General features: G+C 45.6%; 1 protein-coding gene across 11 annotated transcripts in view; it reads right to left on the reverse strand.

Annotated features, from left to right (window-relative positions):
- MCPH1 (microcephalin 1) overlaps positions 1-15,192 on the reverse strand; it is a 238,398-nt gene that overhangs the window by 146,751 nt on the left and 76,455 nt on the right. For 10 of the 11 annotated variants that reach the window (XM_006050680.4, XM_044938950.2, XM_044938937.1 and 7 more), the window contains 2 exons: positions 14,926-14,963; positions 12,553-12,715 (listed from right to left, as the gene is read on the reverse strand). The exons of the other annotated variant lie outside the window; for it this stretch is intronic. In XM_006050680.4, the coding sequence (XP_006050742.3) occupies positions 12,553-12,715; positions 14,926-14,963 (201 nt within the window). The remainder of the gene's footprint in view (positions 1-12,552; positions 12,716-14,925; positions 14,964-15,192) is intronic. 11 annotated transcript variants of the gene reach the window in all.

The raw sequence follows: 15,192 nt of genomic DNA on the forward strand, positions 1-15,192 counted from the left end.
ATTCACATAATACACAAGTAACCATTTTAAAGTGTCTGGCCCAGTGGCATTTAGTTCATTGTTGTGCAATCACCACCTCTTTCTAGTTTTGAAACTTCTGGGTCAGGCCAGGGATACACCCGGTACCCATTAAGTGATTACTCCTCATCCTCTTCTCTCTTCCAGCCTGGTTAACTGCTAATCAGCCTTCTGTCCAAGGACCTTCCCCTTTCAGGTCCATCATATGAAAGGAATCTTACAATATGTGACCTTCTGGCTTCTTTCATTTGGCTTCAAGGTTTCAAGATTTGAAGGGAGACCAGCAACAGGTGTCAAAAAAACAAGCTTGTTTAATAACAGTAAATCAGTACCAAGTGTTCTCTGGACACGGCCTGCCTTACTTGTCACGCAGCTGGGGAACGGCAAGGCTGGGAACAAAATTCACTCTTACCCATTAATCTTTTCAAAACACAAAGAGGTGGTGTGCAGTCACAGAAAGAATATATCAAAGTTTAAGGAAGCAAAAAATAAAAATATCCTCTAGGCTACCTCTGGAATTAGATGCCAGAAAGTCCATGGCCTATGGATGGAGGAAAAGCTGAATTCAAACCTCAAATTCACCGTTTGCAAGCACTGTGACTGTGAGCAATCTATTAGAACTGCTCAAGTCTCAGTTTCCACTTTGAAACACTGAGGCCATCAACAGTATAACTTCGAATAACCATGATGGGAAAGATTGAAGGCAGGAGGAGAAGGGGATGACACAGGGTGAGATGGCTGGATGGCATCACCAACTCAATGGACATGAGTTTGAACAGACTCCAGGAGATGGTGAAGGACTGGGAAGCCTGGCGTGCTGCAGTCCATGGGGTCACAAAGAGTCGGACACGACTCTGAACCACAACAACACTGACAAGCTGAGCATACGCACGTCTCCCAGCAAGGCAGCCCCACACCCTTCACTTTTCTGCGTGACTAACATCATACCCATTCTCAGCATGCTCACTGGGCACCAGCTCTCCCCTGTGTGCTCCTGAGACCAGCAGCCAAAACATCACGTGGGGGCAAACGAAGACCCCGAGACCCAGACCCACGGAGTCACAATCTGCACTTTAATAAGAGCCTCAAGTGATTCACAGGTGTTTAAGGTTTGAAAAGCACTGCTTCAGCCATCTCAAAAAAGGGGGTGGGGGCATGGCAGGAAACCCAAAACTTAACACAACCTATTTAACCAAAACAAAAAAATAAGCAATAAAGTGCTAAAAATAAGTAGCTAAGAATTCTTCTCCCTTTTGTAAGAGATATTAACTTGACAGAGACTAAATACCAGATGGGAAGAGGAAAAAAGCAGCTACATGTTGATATGTACTTGAACGTTCTTACAAAAATGTTTGGCTATATCACATGCAGGCACTGAAGTTAAGATTTATTCTGCTTATATTTTACCCAATCCTTTCCAGACGGCGAAAATGAAAATGGGTTATTCTTGGATTTCAAAGCTTAACTGCTCACAATGAGCCACTTTTTACATATTGCTCAGTAGAGAGCATGGTGACCCGGAATTTCAGCAGGGTACTTAAATGTGAAGTCCAAACATCTTTATAAATAACACAAGCTCTACTTTTCTTATCAAAACGAAAACAAAGAAATAAATATAACACATTCCAATGTAACTAAAATAAACAGCAGAAACATCACTGTATGAAAACAAAGCAGAAATTATTATTACCATCTCTGACAATAAACCAAATATTATGGCTACTAAGAGCAATCACTGTTTTTTGTTCTTTCTGTGAATTTGAGTTATAAGATGGTTTTCCTTAAATGAGCATCAGGTCATCTTATTTTCATGAATTTTAACAAGAAACACACGAACTACATGGGCACTTCTGTAATTTATAATGATGTACAATCTTTTTAAATGACATTTTTAGCTCAGAGGCTTCAAGAAATTCCAAGACTTTTAAAAGAAATAACAGTATGTTTAGTCACCCTATCTGCTCACTCATTCATTCTTCTACAAAGTGCTGCGCCTCACGCCCCAGCCCGAGTCCTGGGCCACGTGAGACAAGACAGGCACAGCCTCTGTCCTCAAGAGCTTGTGGTCACTAAACCCCTGGTGTCTGCCATGCAGGCGCTGCTGTCCACCTGAAACAGCCCTGGCCTGGTCCTAGACTCTTGTGCCAAGGAGGGTATGGCCAGAACTCTCTCATGGGATTTACTACCAAAAAATACTGCTCACAGTTTAACAGAAATGTTTTATTTCAAGAAGGCATCCATGGATTGAAGGCAAAAGGAGAGGGTGGCAGAGGATGAGATGGTTGGATGGCATCACCGACTCAATGGACATGAACTTGGGTGAACTCTGGGAGAAAGTGAGGGACAGGGAGGCCTGGCATGCTACAGTCCATGGGGTTGCAAAAAGTCAGACACAACTTATGACTGAACAACAACAAAAGGAAAAAAGTCCTGTGCATAAATTAACACTTATGTATTAGTCTCTCTTGTTTTGTTATCACCCAGTGAAACCAAATGAGCAACACATGGCTGCTCCGTGGAAGACACACTGTGACAAACCTAGATGGCATGTTAAAAAGCAGAATCACCACTGCCAACAAAGGTCCCTATAATCAAAGCTGTGGCTTTTCCAGCAGTCATGTACCGATGTGAGAGCTGGATAAAGAAGGCTGAGCACCGAAGAATCGGTGCTTTTGAACTGGAAAAGACCCTGATGCTGGGAAAGACTGAGGGCAGGAGGAGAAGGAGGCAACAGAGGATGAGATGGTTGGATGGCATCACTGACTCAATGGATATGAGTCTGAGCAAACTCCGGGAGAAGGTGAAGCCTGGCGTGCTACAGTCCAGGGGGTCGCAAAGAGTTGGACACGACAGAGCGACTGAACAACAACAATGAAACCAAGATAAACTAGCTATAGGCAGCAAAGTTGCTGGAGATGTGCTTCTCTAGTCACTGAAGGCCTCTCGGAGGCTGTGTGATACGGCACGTAGCAGGCAGCCTGTGAGGAAGGCAGGAAGGACCTTGTGAAGGACAGAAGCATCTCCTCCTGCCCCACTTCACGAGAGCCCATGACTGCGTTTGTGTGTCTCAGGTCTGTGAACACCCTGAGAATGACCAGTGCTTGATAGATTATCAGGTTATGCAAATTTAATATTCACACACAGCATTATCTGTTCTTGCAAAAGAATACAGATCAATTCAAAAGAACTAAGATGTAGATCTATCATGCCATCTACGCCAAGCTGCTAGTTCAGCTGCAAAATCACTTTTATGTATGTCTTATTCTCTGGTAAAGAAAAGCTGAGAAGGTTTTCTGTAGGGAACCTTCCAGGGCAATGAATTTTAGGAGAAACTCATCGTGTGGATCACACACAGTAAGCATCAAGGTAGCAAAGTGTTGTCAATTTTGTTTTGAAAGACATTACAATGGTTTTTAAAACTCCAGTACTTCTTCCATCAGCTCTCTTCAAAATGCCACTATTCCCAAAATGCCAAAAAGCCCAATTCACAGAGGGGACTCGTGCAGAGATGAAGAGAGGTTAAGTCTGATGCTCTACCCAGTTCTACGTCCGAGAGGTGGTGAGGGACACAGAAGCCTGGTGTGCTGCAGTCCACAGCGTCTCAGAGAGTCCAACATAGTGACTGAACAATAAGGATGCTCTGTGGCAATCTATGGTGACTCAGGTTAGAGCTCAGAAACATTACAGTATGGCAGTTCACAGAGTTCCCAAGGTCACTGACAGACACTGTGACAATGGAGGGCTGAATCTCATTTTCGAAAAGTCCCAGAGAATGAAATCATAGCTGCATTTTCTGATGAAAACCTCAAGGTAAAACTTTTGTGCTGTTGCTGAAGGAGAGCACTGCTTCCTTGGGACACCAGAGACACAGAGGAGTCTAGGGATTCAATGGAAAGTTGCAAAGGTTAAATAATGAAGATGTAACTTTAGGTATAACTGAAGCTTTTTCTGAAACTGAGCTTTGAATTTGTGATTCAGTTCCTAGAATTCTCAAGCATAAAGCAATGAAGAGATAATGTGAGGTTCGGGAAAGTTAAGAACTAGCACTTCTGCTTGGCTGCCCCAAGTTAAGCAAAATAAAATAGAAACAGTGAGAGCCCTGAAGGCCGTGTTTTGAAATGGATGGGCACTAAACAGGACGGGGTCACTGGGTCCTTCTCAGGTGTAGCCTTATGCAGTCACATTGCTTGCCAAATACAGAGACCTCTGCTTTAACATACAGAACCTTTATCTAGTATCCCCCTCCCTCCTAATACTTTGGCCACCAGATATGAAAAACTGACTCAGTGCAAAAGACCCTGATGCTGAGAAAGACTAAAGGCAGGAGGAGAAGGGGGCAACAGAGGATGAGATGGTTGGATGGCATCACTGAATCATTGGATTTGAGTTTGAGGAAACCTTGGGAGTTGGTGAAGGACAGGGAAGCCTGGCGTGCTGCAGTCCACAGGGTTGCAAAGAGGTGGACACAGCTTAGTAACTGAACAACAATGAGCTGATAGGTCCCCTTTCAATCTGTCCGCAGTGGTGAGGCTGTGGGCAAGCCCGCTCCTCCAGCGTGGGATGGGCACACCTGGTGGGCCGAGAGGATGGTGGATGGTGTGCCGGAGTCCTGCAGGCCGCCACTTCCCGGGGCCCCAGAGAGGGGTCGGGCACTTTGCAGGAATCACAAGGGAAAGGAGCAGGGAGGCAGGCTCTGTGTCAGTCCTCAAACAGAACCCATTATTTTAACAAGAAAAAATGTCAGAGTAGGTGTGCTCTGAGATGACTGCTTCTACCCAGTGCCTTAGGGTAGCATCTTTATCAACACTGTTTCAGAGTCAATCCTGATATCCAAGTCAGAAGGGCTACTTTTCCTAGTGTCTTTACCACTAAACACAACAGTGTTTATTATCTCACAGGGTCCAGGAGACACAGGATGTGAAAATGCTTTTTAAAATGTAAGTACTTCATCAAAATATAATCTCTGGCACAGTCAAAATGACTTTGGAATCAAATCAAGGAAGATCTGAAGACCCGAGGTGGAGCTCTCACATCATCAGTGCCTTGCGGCCAATAAACGTTTGCTAAAGAATGCAGGAAAACAGCTCAGAATCCCTGGCCACAGGCACACTGCATAAAGTACATTCTGTCTAAAAATTATTCAGGGTTAATCTGCTCACTTCAGGTTTATAAAGAAAGCAGAGAAGACAGTTTCAGGATGGATTCCTCCTGAGCAGTCTCAGGAGGGCAGGGATGTACCAGGGAAAAGGCTGGACCAGTCTGGTTTCAGCACTGGCTGTGATCTCAGAAGGGTGACTAAGCATTCTTCCAAGCGACAGGACAGGCTCGGGCTGCAGGGATACGTTTCATTCTTCTTCAGACAGTTGACCCTGTGCTCACCCTAATAACGTACATCTCTCAGATGCATCGCCTACTGAGGTCAGTGTGGAAAAGCCCAAACGGAATCACCGTATTTCAAGACAACTGACCCGCCAGGACATCATGTTTTGATTTGTGACACCCTTGACTATGAAGTGCTTCTCTACTCTTCTGTTAAGAGTTACAGTGCCTTGAAATTTGGCTGCAAGACTGATTAAGCTTCTAAGCCCTGAATTTGCTATAAGAGACTTAGCTCTAAGAGTCCCCATCAAGCTTTACTCAAAAGCAGTCAGAATCAACACTTTCTAACCTGAACACAGAGGCTGAGTCAGTCCTGTGTGTGTCTGAAAGGGGAACAGAGCAGTGTGTACTGGAAGCAGAGGGGAGAAGAAGTCGCGGGTCCCCCTCTCCTGGGACAGAGGGCACGCAGGTGGGGTGGAATTCAGGTAACGCCAGGAAGAGTGAGGCAGACATCAAATACGTGAAATACGCTTTTTCTAGAGAATTCAAGGAGCCCCACACTTAAACAAAATATAGCAAACAAGTGTAAAGGGACACTCTGGTAAAACCAATTTCTCTCTTTTTCTTTTGTGTTACTTCCTGTTCCTCTTGAACAGGACACAGGCCTACATTTCTATGTTTCTGACAGACAACTCCATCATGAAGCAGGAAAAAAGTTACTTGCTTTGCTGAAAACAGCAGAGTGAACAGTGAAAGTAGGAACTGCTGTAAACAAGCTGAAGTTGCCAACACGGTTTTCTCATACACACCCACAAAAGATTAAGTAAAAATCCAAACTGAATTGTGTTATAAAATCACCATAATTTTTTGGATATGATAAACTGGGCCACATACAACCATCTAATTTTAAAGAGCTGTTAGAATTCTCCTTTACAAAAAATTTCCAGAGAATACCACACAAACCCTGAAATAAAAACATTCCCAGTGATGTTTTTCTTGGAGGCGAGTTGATCGCGCTCGCCAAAAGGAATATTTTAAGAATCCCCCAAATTGCATTGAGGACAAGCAGAACGGAGGCAGACCACAGGCAGAGAGTCGTTCCTTTTACACAAAGATATGAGATCCTTCGGTAAGCGTGTGGATCCTTCTAGCACCAACCTGAACAGAAGCCGCCACCTGCGAGGCTCCTGTCCAGAGTCACGAACAGGTCGCTGACAGCTGCGCTGTGCGTTGCGCGTTAGAAACTACCCCGTGCGGCTCTGCAAACAGCAGGAGCGACTTCTGTCTCTCAGAACAGCTTACCACGTTTGTTTGCTTCAATTTTTTTAGAAAATCAAAGGAAGCCATTCAAGAATCAGGGAGCATGTCTGTCTTATTTAAGATGGAGTTGGACAGGGAAAGGGGTTCAGTTCATGTCTACGGTATTTTTCAAGGCCTTCATCTATAAGCATCAGTGAACACGTCACAACCCGCCCCCTCGCCCACTTAGAGGAAGCCTCTGAGTCATCACAATTACATGACCAGGCATTTTTCTTTAAGCCGCAGTGTATCCTGTGCTTTTCGGTTTCCCAGGGGGTGGTGTTTTCCACGAATAGGGAGGGTTTGTGCATCGTTGGGAAGCTGTTTGCATAGACACGAATTCCAAAACTATCTTTGGAACCTGAGAGCGACCGCTTGGAGGAATAGTACTCTGAAGGTTCTGGAGAAGATCAGCACCACAGTGCCTTCAGGGGAAGTGGGCTCTCAGGCACACTGAAATCCTCCAGTTGGCCTCTGGATCACGAAAGATGCTACTCTTGGGTTCCTGCAAGGACGGATGCAGACGCCCCCTCCCCCGCCACCGCCTTCACTGCCCACCCAGACCATCCCCATTTCCAGCCTCCCTCACTTGGTCCTCGACCAAGTGCTCACTTGTCCAGAGCAAGTGCCTTTGGTCAATTTCAGGGTTAATGTACTCTTTCCCTACATAAGGCTGTGGGGACAGGATGTAGCAGTTGATTTTTACAGTTCTTGCAGGAGGTTACTAAGTTATTTCTGTTGTAAAGGCTAACGTGTTAAATCCCTACTTTTTGTCAGTTGCTGCGAGGAGCACCACACATCTTCAACTCTTAGCTTTCACACGATCCTATGAAGGACATCCTGTCACTGGGTGTGTCTTACAAAGGAGGAGCCACAGCTCAGGGAGATGGGACATCTTCCCTAAGGCTGCCTGGTGGAAAAGGTTCCCGGCACCCAGGCGGCTCAGCAGCCTCTGTCTCATTTTCCCTTGTTGTTGTTCATCACTAAGTCACGTCCGACTCTTTGTGACCACACGGACGGCAGCATACCAGGCTTACCTGTCCTTCACTATCTCCTGGAGCTTGCTCAAACTAATGTCTCTTGAGTCAATGATGCCTTAGATCTTGTCCACTGTTGCCCCCTTCTCCTCCTGTCCTCAGTCTTTCCCAGCATCAGGGTCTTTTCCAATGAGTCAACTTTTCGCATGAAGTGGCCAAAGTATTGGAGCTTCAGCTTCAACATCAGTCCTTCCAATGAATATTCAGGACTGATTTCCTTTAGGATGGACTGGCTGGATCTCCTTGCAGTCCAAGGGACTCTCAAGAGTCTTCTTGAACACCACAGTTCAAAAGCATCAATTCTTCAGCACTCAGCCTTATTTAGGGTCCAACTCTCACATCTGTACATGGAAAACCACAGCTATAACTAGACAGATCTTTGTCAGCAAAATGATGTCTCTGTTTTTTAATATGCGCCCTAGGTTTGTCATAGCTTTTGTTCCAAGGAGCAAGCATCTTTTAATTTCATGGCTGCAGTCACCATCCTCAGTGATTTTGGAGCCTAAGAAAATAAAAGTCTGTCTCTATTTCCATTGTTTCCACATCTCTTCACCATGAAGTGATGGGACCGGATACCATGATCTTAGTTTTTTGAATGTTGCGATTCAAGCCTCCTTTTTCACTCTCCTCTTTCTCTTTCATCAAGAGGCTCTTTAGTTCTTCTTCTCTTTCTGCCATAAGGGTGGTGTCATCTGTGTATCTGAGGTTGTTGATATTTCTCCCGGCAATCCTGATGGCAACTTGTGCTTCATCCAGCCTGGCAATTCACATGATGTACCATTTTCTCTGGGGATGATTAACTTTAAACTCTCCAACGTGGGGGCAGCAGGGTAGCTCACCATTTCACTGGCCTGTACTTATTATTCTTTAGGGGAAACTGATGGGAACCACCACACAGAGCAAGCACATATGGATTTACGTGTGTGTACAGACATACAATGAAACTGCATTTTCAGTGCCGTCATTTTCACTCCATCCTCTCCCTCTGAACAGCCACCTGTGTACTCCAGTCTTCTTAGTAGAAGGCATTGGATGTATGAGATACTAGACAAGTGCAATACATAAACCTGTCAGAAGTCCTATCTTCCAGAAGAACCGGTGGCTTAATTAGTGGCTTAATAAGGGCAAAATTCTATTAAATTTCTAAGAAAGTGCTTTACCACTGTTTGAAATCATTATGTGTGCTGTGCTTAGTCACTCAGTCATGTCCGACTCTTTGCGACCCCATGGACTGTAGCCCACCAGGTTCCCCGTCCATGGGATTCTCCAGGCAAGAATACTGGAGTACATTGCCATACCCTCCTCCAGGGGTTCTTCCCAACCCAGGGATCGAACCCAGGCCTCCCACATTCCAAGCAGATTCTTTACCATCTGAGCCACCAGGGAAGCCCTGAAATCATTATACTGGCAGGTAAAATGTGCTGCTTAAAATGTTAACCGAATGCTGTCCTGCACTGTCTTGCTAGTGTTAAAACCCTGACTGAGGCAGGCTCCTGGCTTCAGCAATAACACAGCCCCGCCCCAGTCTTGCCTTTGCTCGAGTCTTGGGGGTCCACAGCCGACCCTCCCCTGTGGCTCAGCCTCGCTCTGGGCCAGCACCGTGGGTGAGCTCTGCGTCAGGAAGAACACGCACAGTTTGGGGATGGCTGGAGGCCCAGGGTGACCTACTCTAGTCTTTCTGTGAGCAACTCTTTAGTTTTTTCTCAGTGAGCTCTATTTTTGACCAGTCTGTCTCCTTGCTTACAATGACCAAACCCTGTTCTGAAAGATTAAAAGTCCCACATGCAGGTGTAGACAGGATCCCTTCCAGAGGGGAGGGAGGGAGACCTTTGAGGGAGAACCTGGCCCAGGCACCCTCCTCCTGGAGCTCCCTCACGTCTTGGGCTCCTCAGCACGCAGATGCATCACACCAGGCTCCGCATCTCACATGGCCTTCCTCCTTCTGGGTCTTTCTAAACTTTTGGAAAGCCTGCCCTTGTAGAATTCAAATCAAAGTCATCAGCCACGGATACAGTAGTGTTATGCGGCCCTTGTGGAAATAACGCATCGGCATTATCATGAGACCAGGCAGAAGGGCCCTGCAGCTATCTGTGGAGGAGTCCCAGGGGTTTGTGACCTGCCGCGGAGACAGGTGCTTTACAGGTGCAGTGACAGTAATGGCCTCGAGATGGGAGGTGCTCTGGATTGCCTGGGGGGCTCAAGAGACCACCAGGGTCCCAGTGAACGAATGATGGAGGCAGGAAGTTAGAGACATGACCAGGGAAGCAGAGGCTGGTGACACCACGGCTGGAAGGGGCTGTGAGCCACGGGTCGTGGGCGGCCCGCAGAAACTGAAGAGGGCAGGAAGCAGGCGTTCTCTCGGAGCCTCTGGCAGGGACAGAGCCCCACAACACCTGGCCGTGAGTCCAGGAAGCCTGTGCAGACTGCTGACCTCGGAAGCTGTGAGAAGACAGGTCAGGTGTGGGGGGACGAGGGGGTTTAGCCTCTAAATTTGTAGTCATTTAACACGGCCAAAGGACACTAACACAGTACCATGGACCCTGCGGGCATGTGCCTCCAGTTCTGTGCTTTGCTTTCTAAACTGTCCCAGCTGTGCTGTCCCCTGCTTTCCACATACACATCTGAGAGTCAGCCTGCGTATCGTCAGTGAAGTCTGTGAGTGTGAGCAGGAACATATTAAATCTGCAGAGCACTTTAGGGGAGAGGGCCTTTGAACCACACTGAGTCTTCCAGTCCTTGCACCTGATATGTCTCTGCTGTTTCCAATCTTTCAGGCCACAGAGTCTGCACATCCTTTTTTGTTACATTTAAACTTAAGTATGTCAGTGTTGGGGCTTCCCATGTGGCTCAGAGGTAAAGAATCTTCCTGCCAATGCAGGAGACCTGGGTTCTATCCCAGGGTTGGAAAGATACCCTGGAGGAGAAAATGACAACCTATTCCAGCATCTTTGCCTGAAGAATCCCATGGACAGAGGAGCCTGGCCACAGTCCAGGGAGTCGCAAAGAATCAGACACAAGTGAGCAACTAAACACCACCACCATCTTAGTATTGACCTTGTACTACTGAATCCTTGTTTGCCAACAATTTGCTGAACTCACTTATTAATCCTGAGAGCTTTCTGGTGGATTTGTTGCAGTTGTCCACACAGACTCTCATGTGGTCTGAGAACAGAGGTGGCTCCCTCTTTCCCCTCTATAACCTAAATGCCTTTTACTTCCTTTTCTTGGCTTATTACTGCACTTACACTCAGTCTGCTCACTGTGTCACTGTGGGCAAGGCTCCTCCCCTTGGGCAGGAAGGCCCAGGCAGGCAGTCCTGTCTGAGCACAGGAAGTTTATCAGATAACATGTTTCACTTCCCGCCTTGCTCATGGATAGCAGTTAATCCCACAGACAGAGGTTAATTTCACACACAGTGGCCTGATGTTAAATGCACACCTGGCTCCGTTTCTACATGTGATTAGTGGTGGAACCCTGGCAGGACTTGGGGCAGAAATGGGGGCACCCAGGCAGGGCTCCCCGTGCCTGGGAGCGGGGAGGGCGAGCCCTCATGCCCGCGCCCTCCACTGGCTCTGCGTTCCAGGAGGACAGGCTGGTATAGAACAGAGCACAGCTGCCTGGCCTCATAAAAGATAATGTCTTCCTCTGAGACATGAGGGAAGGAAGAGGTGACTGATAAACAGAGACATTGTGAATTGGAGAGAAAGCAAACAGGATATTCATTCACAGAGGCTGGAGCTATTAATGACATTGCATACAAAGAAATGTGGACCAGTACTTGTATATAATTAAGTAAGGTAATTCCTAATTGTTGCCTAGACAAACAGGACTTTGAGGGGGGGAATTCCAGCCTTTTCCACTTTATGACTCCAACCACTAATATCTTAAACCTCACACACCAGAGAGAGACGCAGGTTAAATCATAACAAGGGAAAAAGACCACAGCTGAAGTTGGAAATATATCTGCTGTTTATTTGCATATTATAATTCTACCAGCTTAAATTAACAGAGCATTCCCAGGTGGCTCAGTGGCAAAGAATCTGCCTGCAATGTAGGACATGCAGGTTTGATCCCTGGGTTGGAAAGATCTCCTGGAGAAGAAAACAGCAACCCACTCCGGTATTCTTGCCTGGGAAGTTCCATGGACAGAGGAGCCTGGCGGGCTACAGTCCACGAGGTCACAAAAGAATTGGCAGGACTTAGTGACTAAACAACAACAGCAGTATAACACATGCTTGGGGGAGGAGAAGGGAGGCTGGGTACTTAGCAGATGTAAAATACTGACGCAAGTAACAAACGATGCTACCCTCATCAGACAGTAATGCTTTGGAGTGACCACGGGTTGTGGGTCAAAGTAAAAATAGAAAGAGTAAGAAACAATTTCAATTTCAAGAATAATGGGGAAAAAAATGACTTAAAAAAAAAAACAAACCCAAACTCTGCATTTAATACACAGAAATAAGGGCAAGTAATGTTACAGACAGACATGCATAGATAATAACATATCCAAACGGGATTAAACGAACATGTCTCTCAGTAAGTAGACCCATCTGTGAAAACAATCACGGAATTCCTTTGGCTTTTTAAACCATCGCTAACATAGGTCACATTAATTCTTGGTCAAGCACAGAAGAGTGAGCATTTGACTGTGAGAATGTGCACTGGGCGTTCTCCTTCCAAGTCTGCTCTAATCTTACATTGCTCGTGGCCGTGAGCTCTTTACCTGGAAACCTACCTGCTCGTCCTCCTGGGGACCATCAGAGCTTGAGGCGAGGACCATCAGAGGAGAGAGGGCAAGACTAACACGGACAGGACGGCCACTCAGCCCGGGGCGAGAAACCGGGACGCGCATGCGCACTGTGCGGGCGCCGAGACTTACCCACTCGAAGGACAGGATCCAGCAGCCGCGCGCGATGCCCAGCAGCACGCTCAGGGTGCGGCGAGGCTTCCCGGCCAGCACGTGCGTGGTACTGCCGCACACCTCCCGCGCTAGCGAGAAGCCCTTCAGTCTGTTCACGACCTGGATCACCACGCTGTACTTTCTGTGAAGCGGGGAGAAAAATCAACACAAGGTTGTTTTTTCTGTGCATAAACATCAAGGGGATTACAATGAACTAAAATGTAAAAAAAACTAGGAAAAAATGTACACTGACTTCTATGGTGCTCGTTTCCCTGCAATCCATAACTTGAAATCTGGGGGAAATAAATTTCAGATCTCAACTCCAACTGTCTGTTCTAGTGGCTAAGAAACAGCGGCCCCAAAGCTAAAAGCGGTTTCCCCAGGTGCTCCGTGGGGCCTGCCAGTCCCCTGCACCAGGCCTCCTCCACACCCAGACCCGGTTGTGTGTACTTTTGAGTCCTGTCGGATCTAGTTTTTCCACTGTCAGAACCAAGATCCTCACTTATTTTATTTTAAAAATGAAACGTTTATTAAGAGTCAAACATAAAATTTTATAGGTCCTGTTCATTAAAACTTCAGGGCAAATTTCACAAAGCTCATCACTCTTTATCTTCTGATTTGTCATTCCATTAATGCCTTAAGTACCCTTTTTTCTCTTTAAATATTTCTCTTCCCTAACTTTCCAAATCACTCTTCATATTCCCTTTCTTCCTTTTACAATCACCTTTCTATCATGCCTTTAACTCTTACATGTTGCTTTTCCCCCTCTCTGCCAGCAGCTTTGGGAAATCCCTGCCAAAACATGAACACCACGTAGGCTTTCTGAGCCACACCATGACGTGCACAGTGAGTTAAGAAACTTCTCGTCTCCAAAAATTACATTCCAAAAGGAAGGAAGCAGTTTTGTCCATGATTACGCACATCATCTCCAACTATCTCCTGCTTATATTATGGCATTTCTCAGTTATCATGATCTGGGCTTTGCTGATCACAAGACCTATTTCTCCACTTGTGAAATACAAGGCCTGACCTCTATGCTGGTGAGAATTTTCCAGGGATCCCCAGGGAATAGCAGATGGATGAGTCAGGACCAGACACATCACTTTAACCAGAGGATATATGCTTATTGGAGTTGCTGAAAATATTTAAATTGGGGGAGGGGTACAAAATGTAAATAAAACAATAGCAAAAAGAAGTGAAAACCTCTAAGCCAGATGCTCTCTAGAAACCTGTTCCTGCATATCTATGATTTTGTCATTCCAAGTCTGGGAGCTTCTAGCTCTTCACTGGATGTGCTAATCAATAACAAGGATCTTTGCAAAACACAGCTAATCAATATGACCTTAGAACATATAAGTCTTGTTCTTACCTTCTGACAACAAGTATTTGTGGGGCAGGAATGAATCAAAAAGAGATTCAAAATGGCCTAAATGAAGAGTTTGATTTTCAAACCTTCGATTGAGAAAACAGCTATCAGTGTTTTTTTGTTTTTTAAATTTGGGGCAAAAATATAGACTTTTAAAAATGTTAGACCAATATTCAATTATTCGTTTCTGTATTAAACTATTTAGGATGACCAATGTATTTCACAAGACATAAACAGAACTTGTGAGCATGCTTCTTTTCCACTAGATAACATGTGGGTTTTGAACGACCTTCTAACTTCATGCCACAGGTGGGATAAGATCCCGCCACCCAGAGTCTTGGAAGCATGCACTCTTTCTGCAGCCTGTTTTTCCCTGAGATGTCCTAGTGTTTTGATGGATATCTTACAGCCCTAAAACTTCTGCTATTTAAAAAAATTTTTTTCCTCTTTAAATAAAAATTCAAAAATCTGTTGCAAAGAATAAGGCACGGTATTTTTTTGGGGATGTGCAACATTGTGCTAATGTTTAAGGGAGATGATAAGAGTATGCTAGGGAGCTGTGAATGCTTCCACCAGATGTGCAGACAGCTTTTTTACCACAGTGGTAGAAAGCGTCCCACTAAAGCACTTCTTTAAGATCTTTAAGGGAAGCGCTTCCACCAGCGAGGCTCCACTTACAGGGCCTTCACGGGGTGGGGGTGGTGGACTCGAAGAGCCGTGCAGCACAAGACGAGCAAGAGGAGCGGCAAATACTAAAACGCCTCTAAATGCCGTCCAAACCACTCAAAGGTCTTCGGTGCTGAACTGTTCACAGCCTTTTCACCACCTCTCTTATTTCCAGTGCTCTTCTGACTTCAGTATTAATTACAGAGATCAACACGGACACAGCACAGACATGAGGGCTGCCCAAGCGCCCAGCACAGTTTATGAACGAAAAGTCCAAACTTTATATCGAGGAGAAAGTTATCAAAACAACGAGTACTTACTCAGATGGCATGCTTGTCATGACTAATGTTCTTGTTGGCTAGGGATGTCAAAAGAGAAGGAACAAAAAACAGTCAAAAATATAAAAAGTATTTTTCCCACAGAAATAAACTTTGTTTTCTGAAAAGTTACATCACTTAAAAGTAAACATTTAAGCATATATCAAAGGAAAAAAACTGTATATTCCTGGGAAAAAAAAAAAGTAGCCCAAAAGATAGAAACTCAGATACTATCCCCAAACCAATCCAAAATAATCCAGGACATGAGGT

The sequence above is a fragment of the Bubalus bubalis genome, chromosome 1, assembly GCF_019923935.1.
Source record: "Bubalus bubalis isolate 160015118507 breed Murrah chromosome 1, NDDB_SH_1, whole genome shotgun sequence".
NCBI lineage: Eukaryota > Metazoa > Chordata > Mammalia > Artiodactyla > Bovidae > Bubalus > Bubalus bubalis.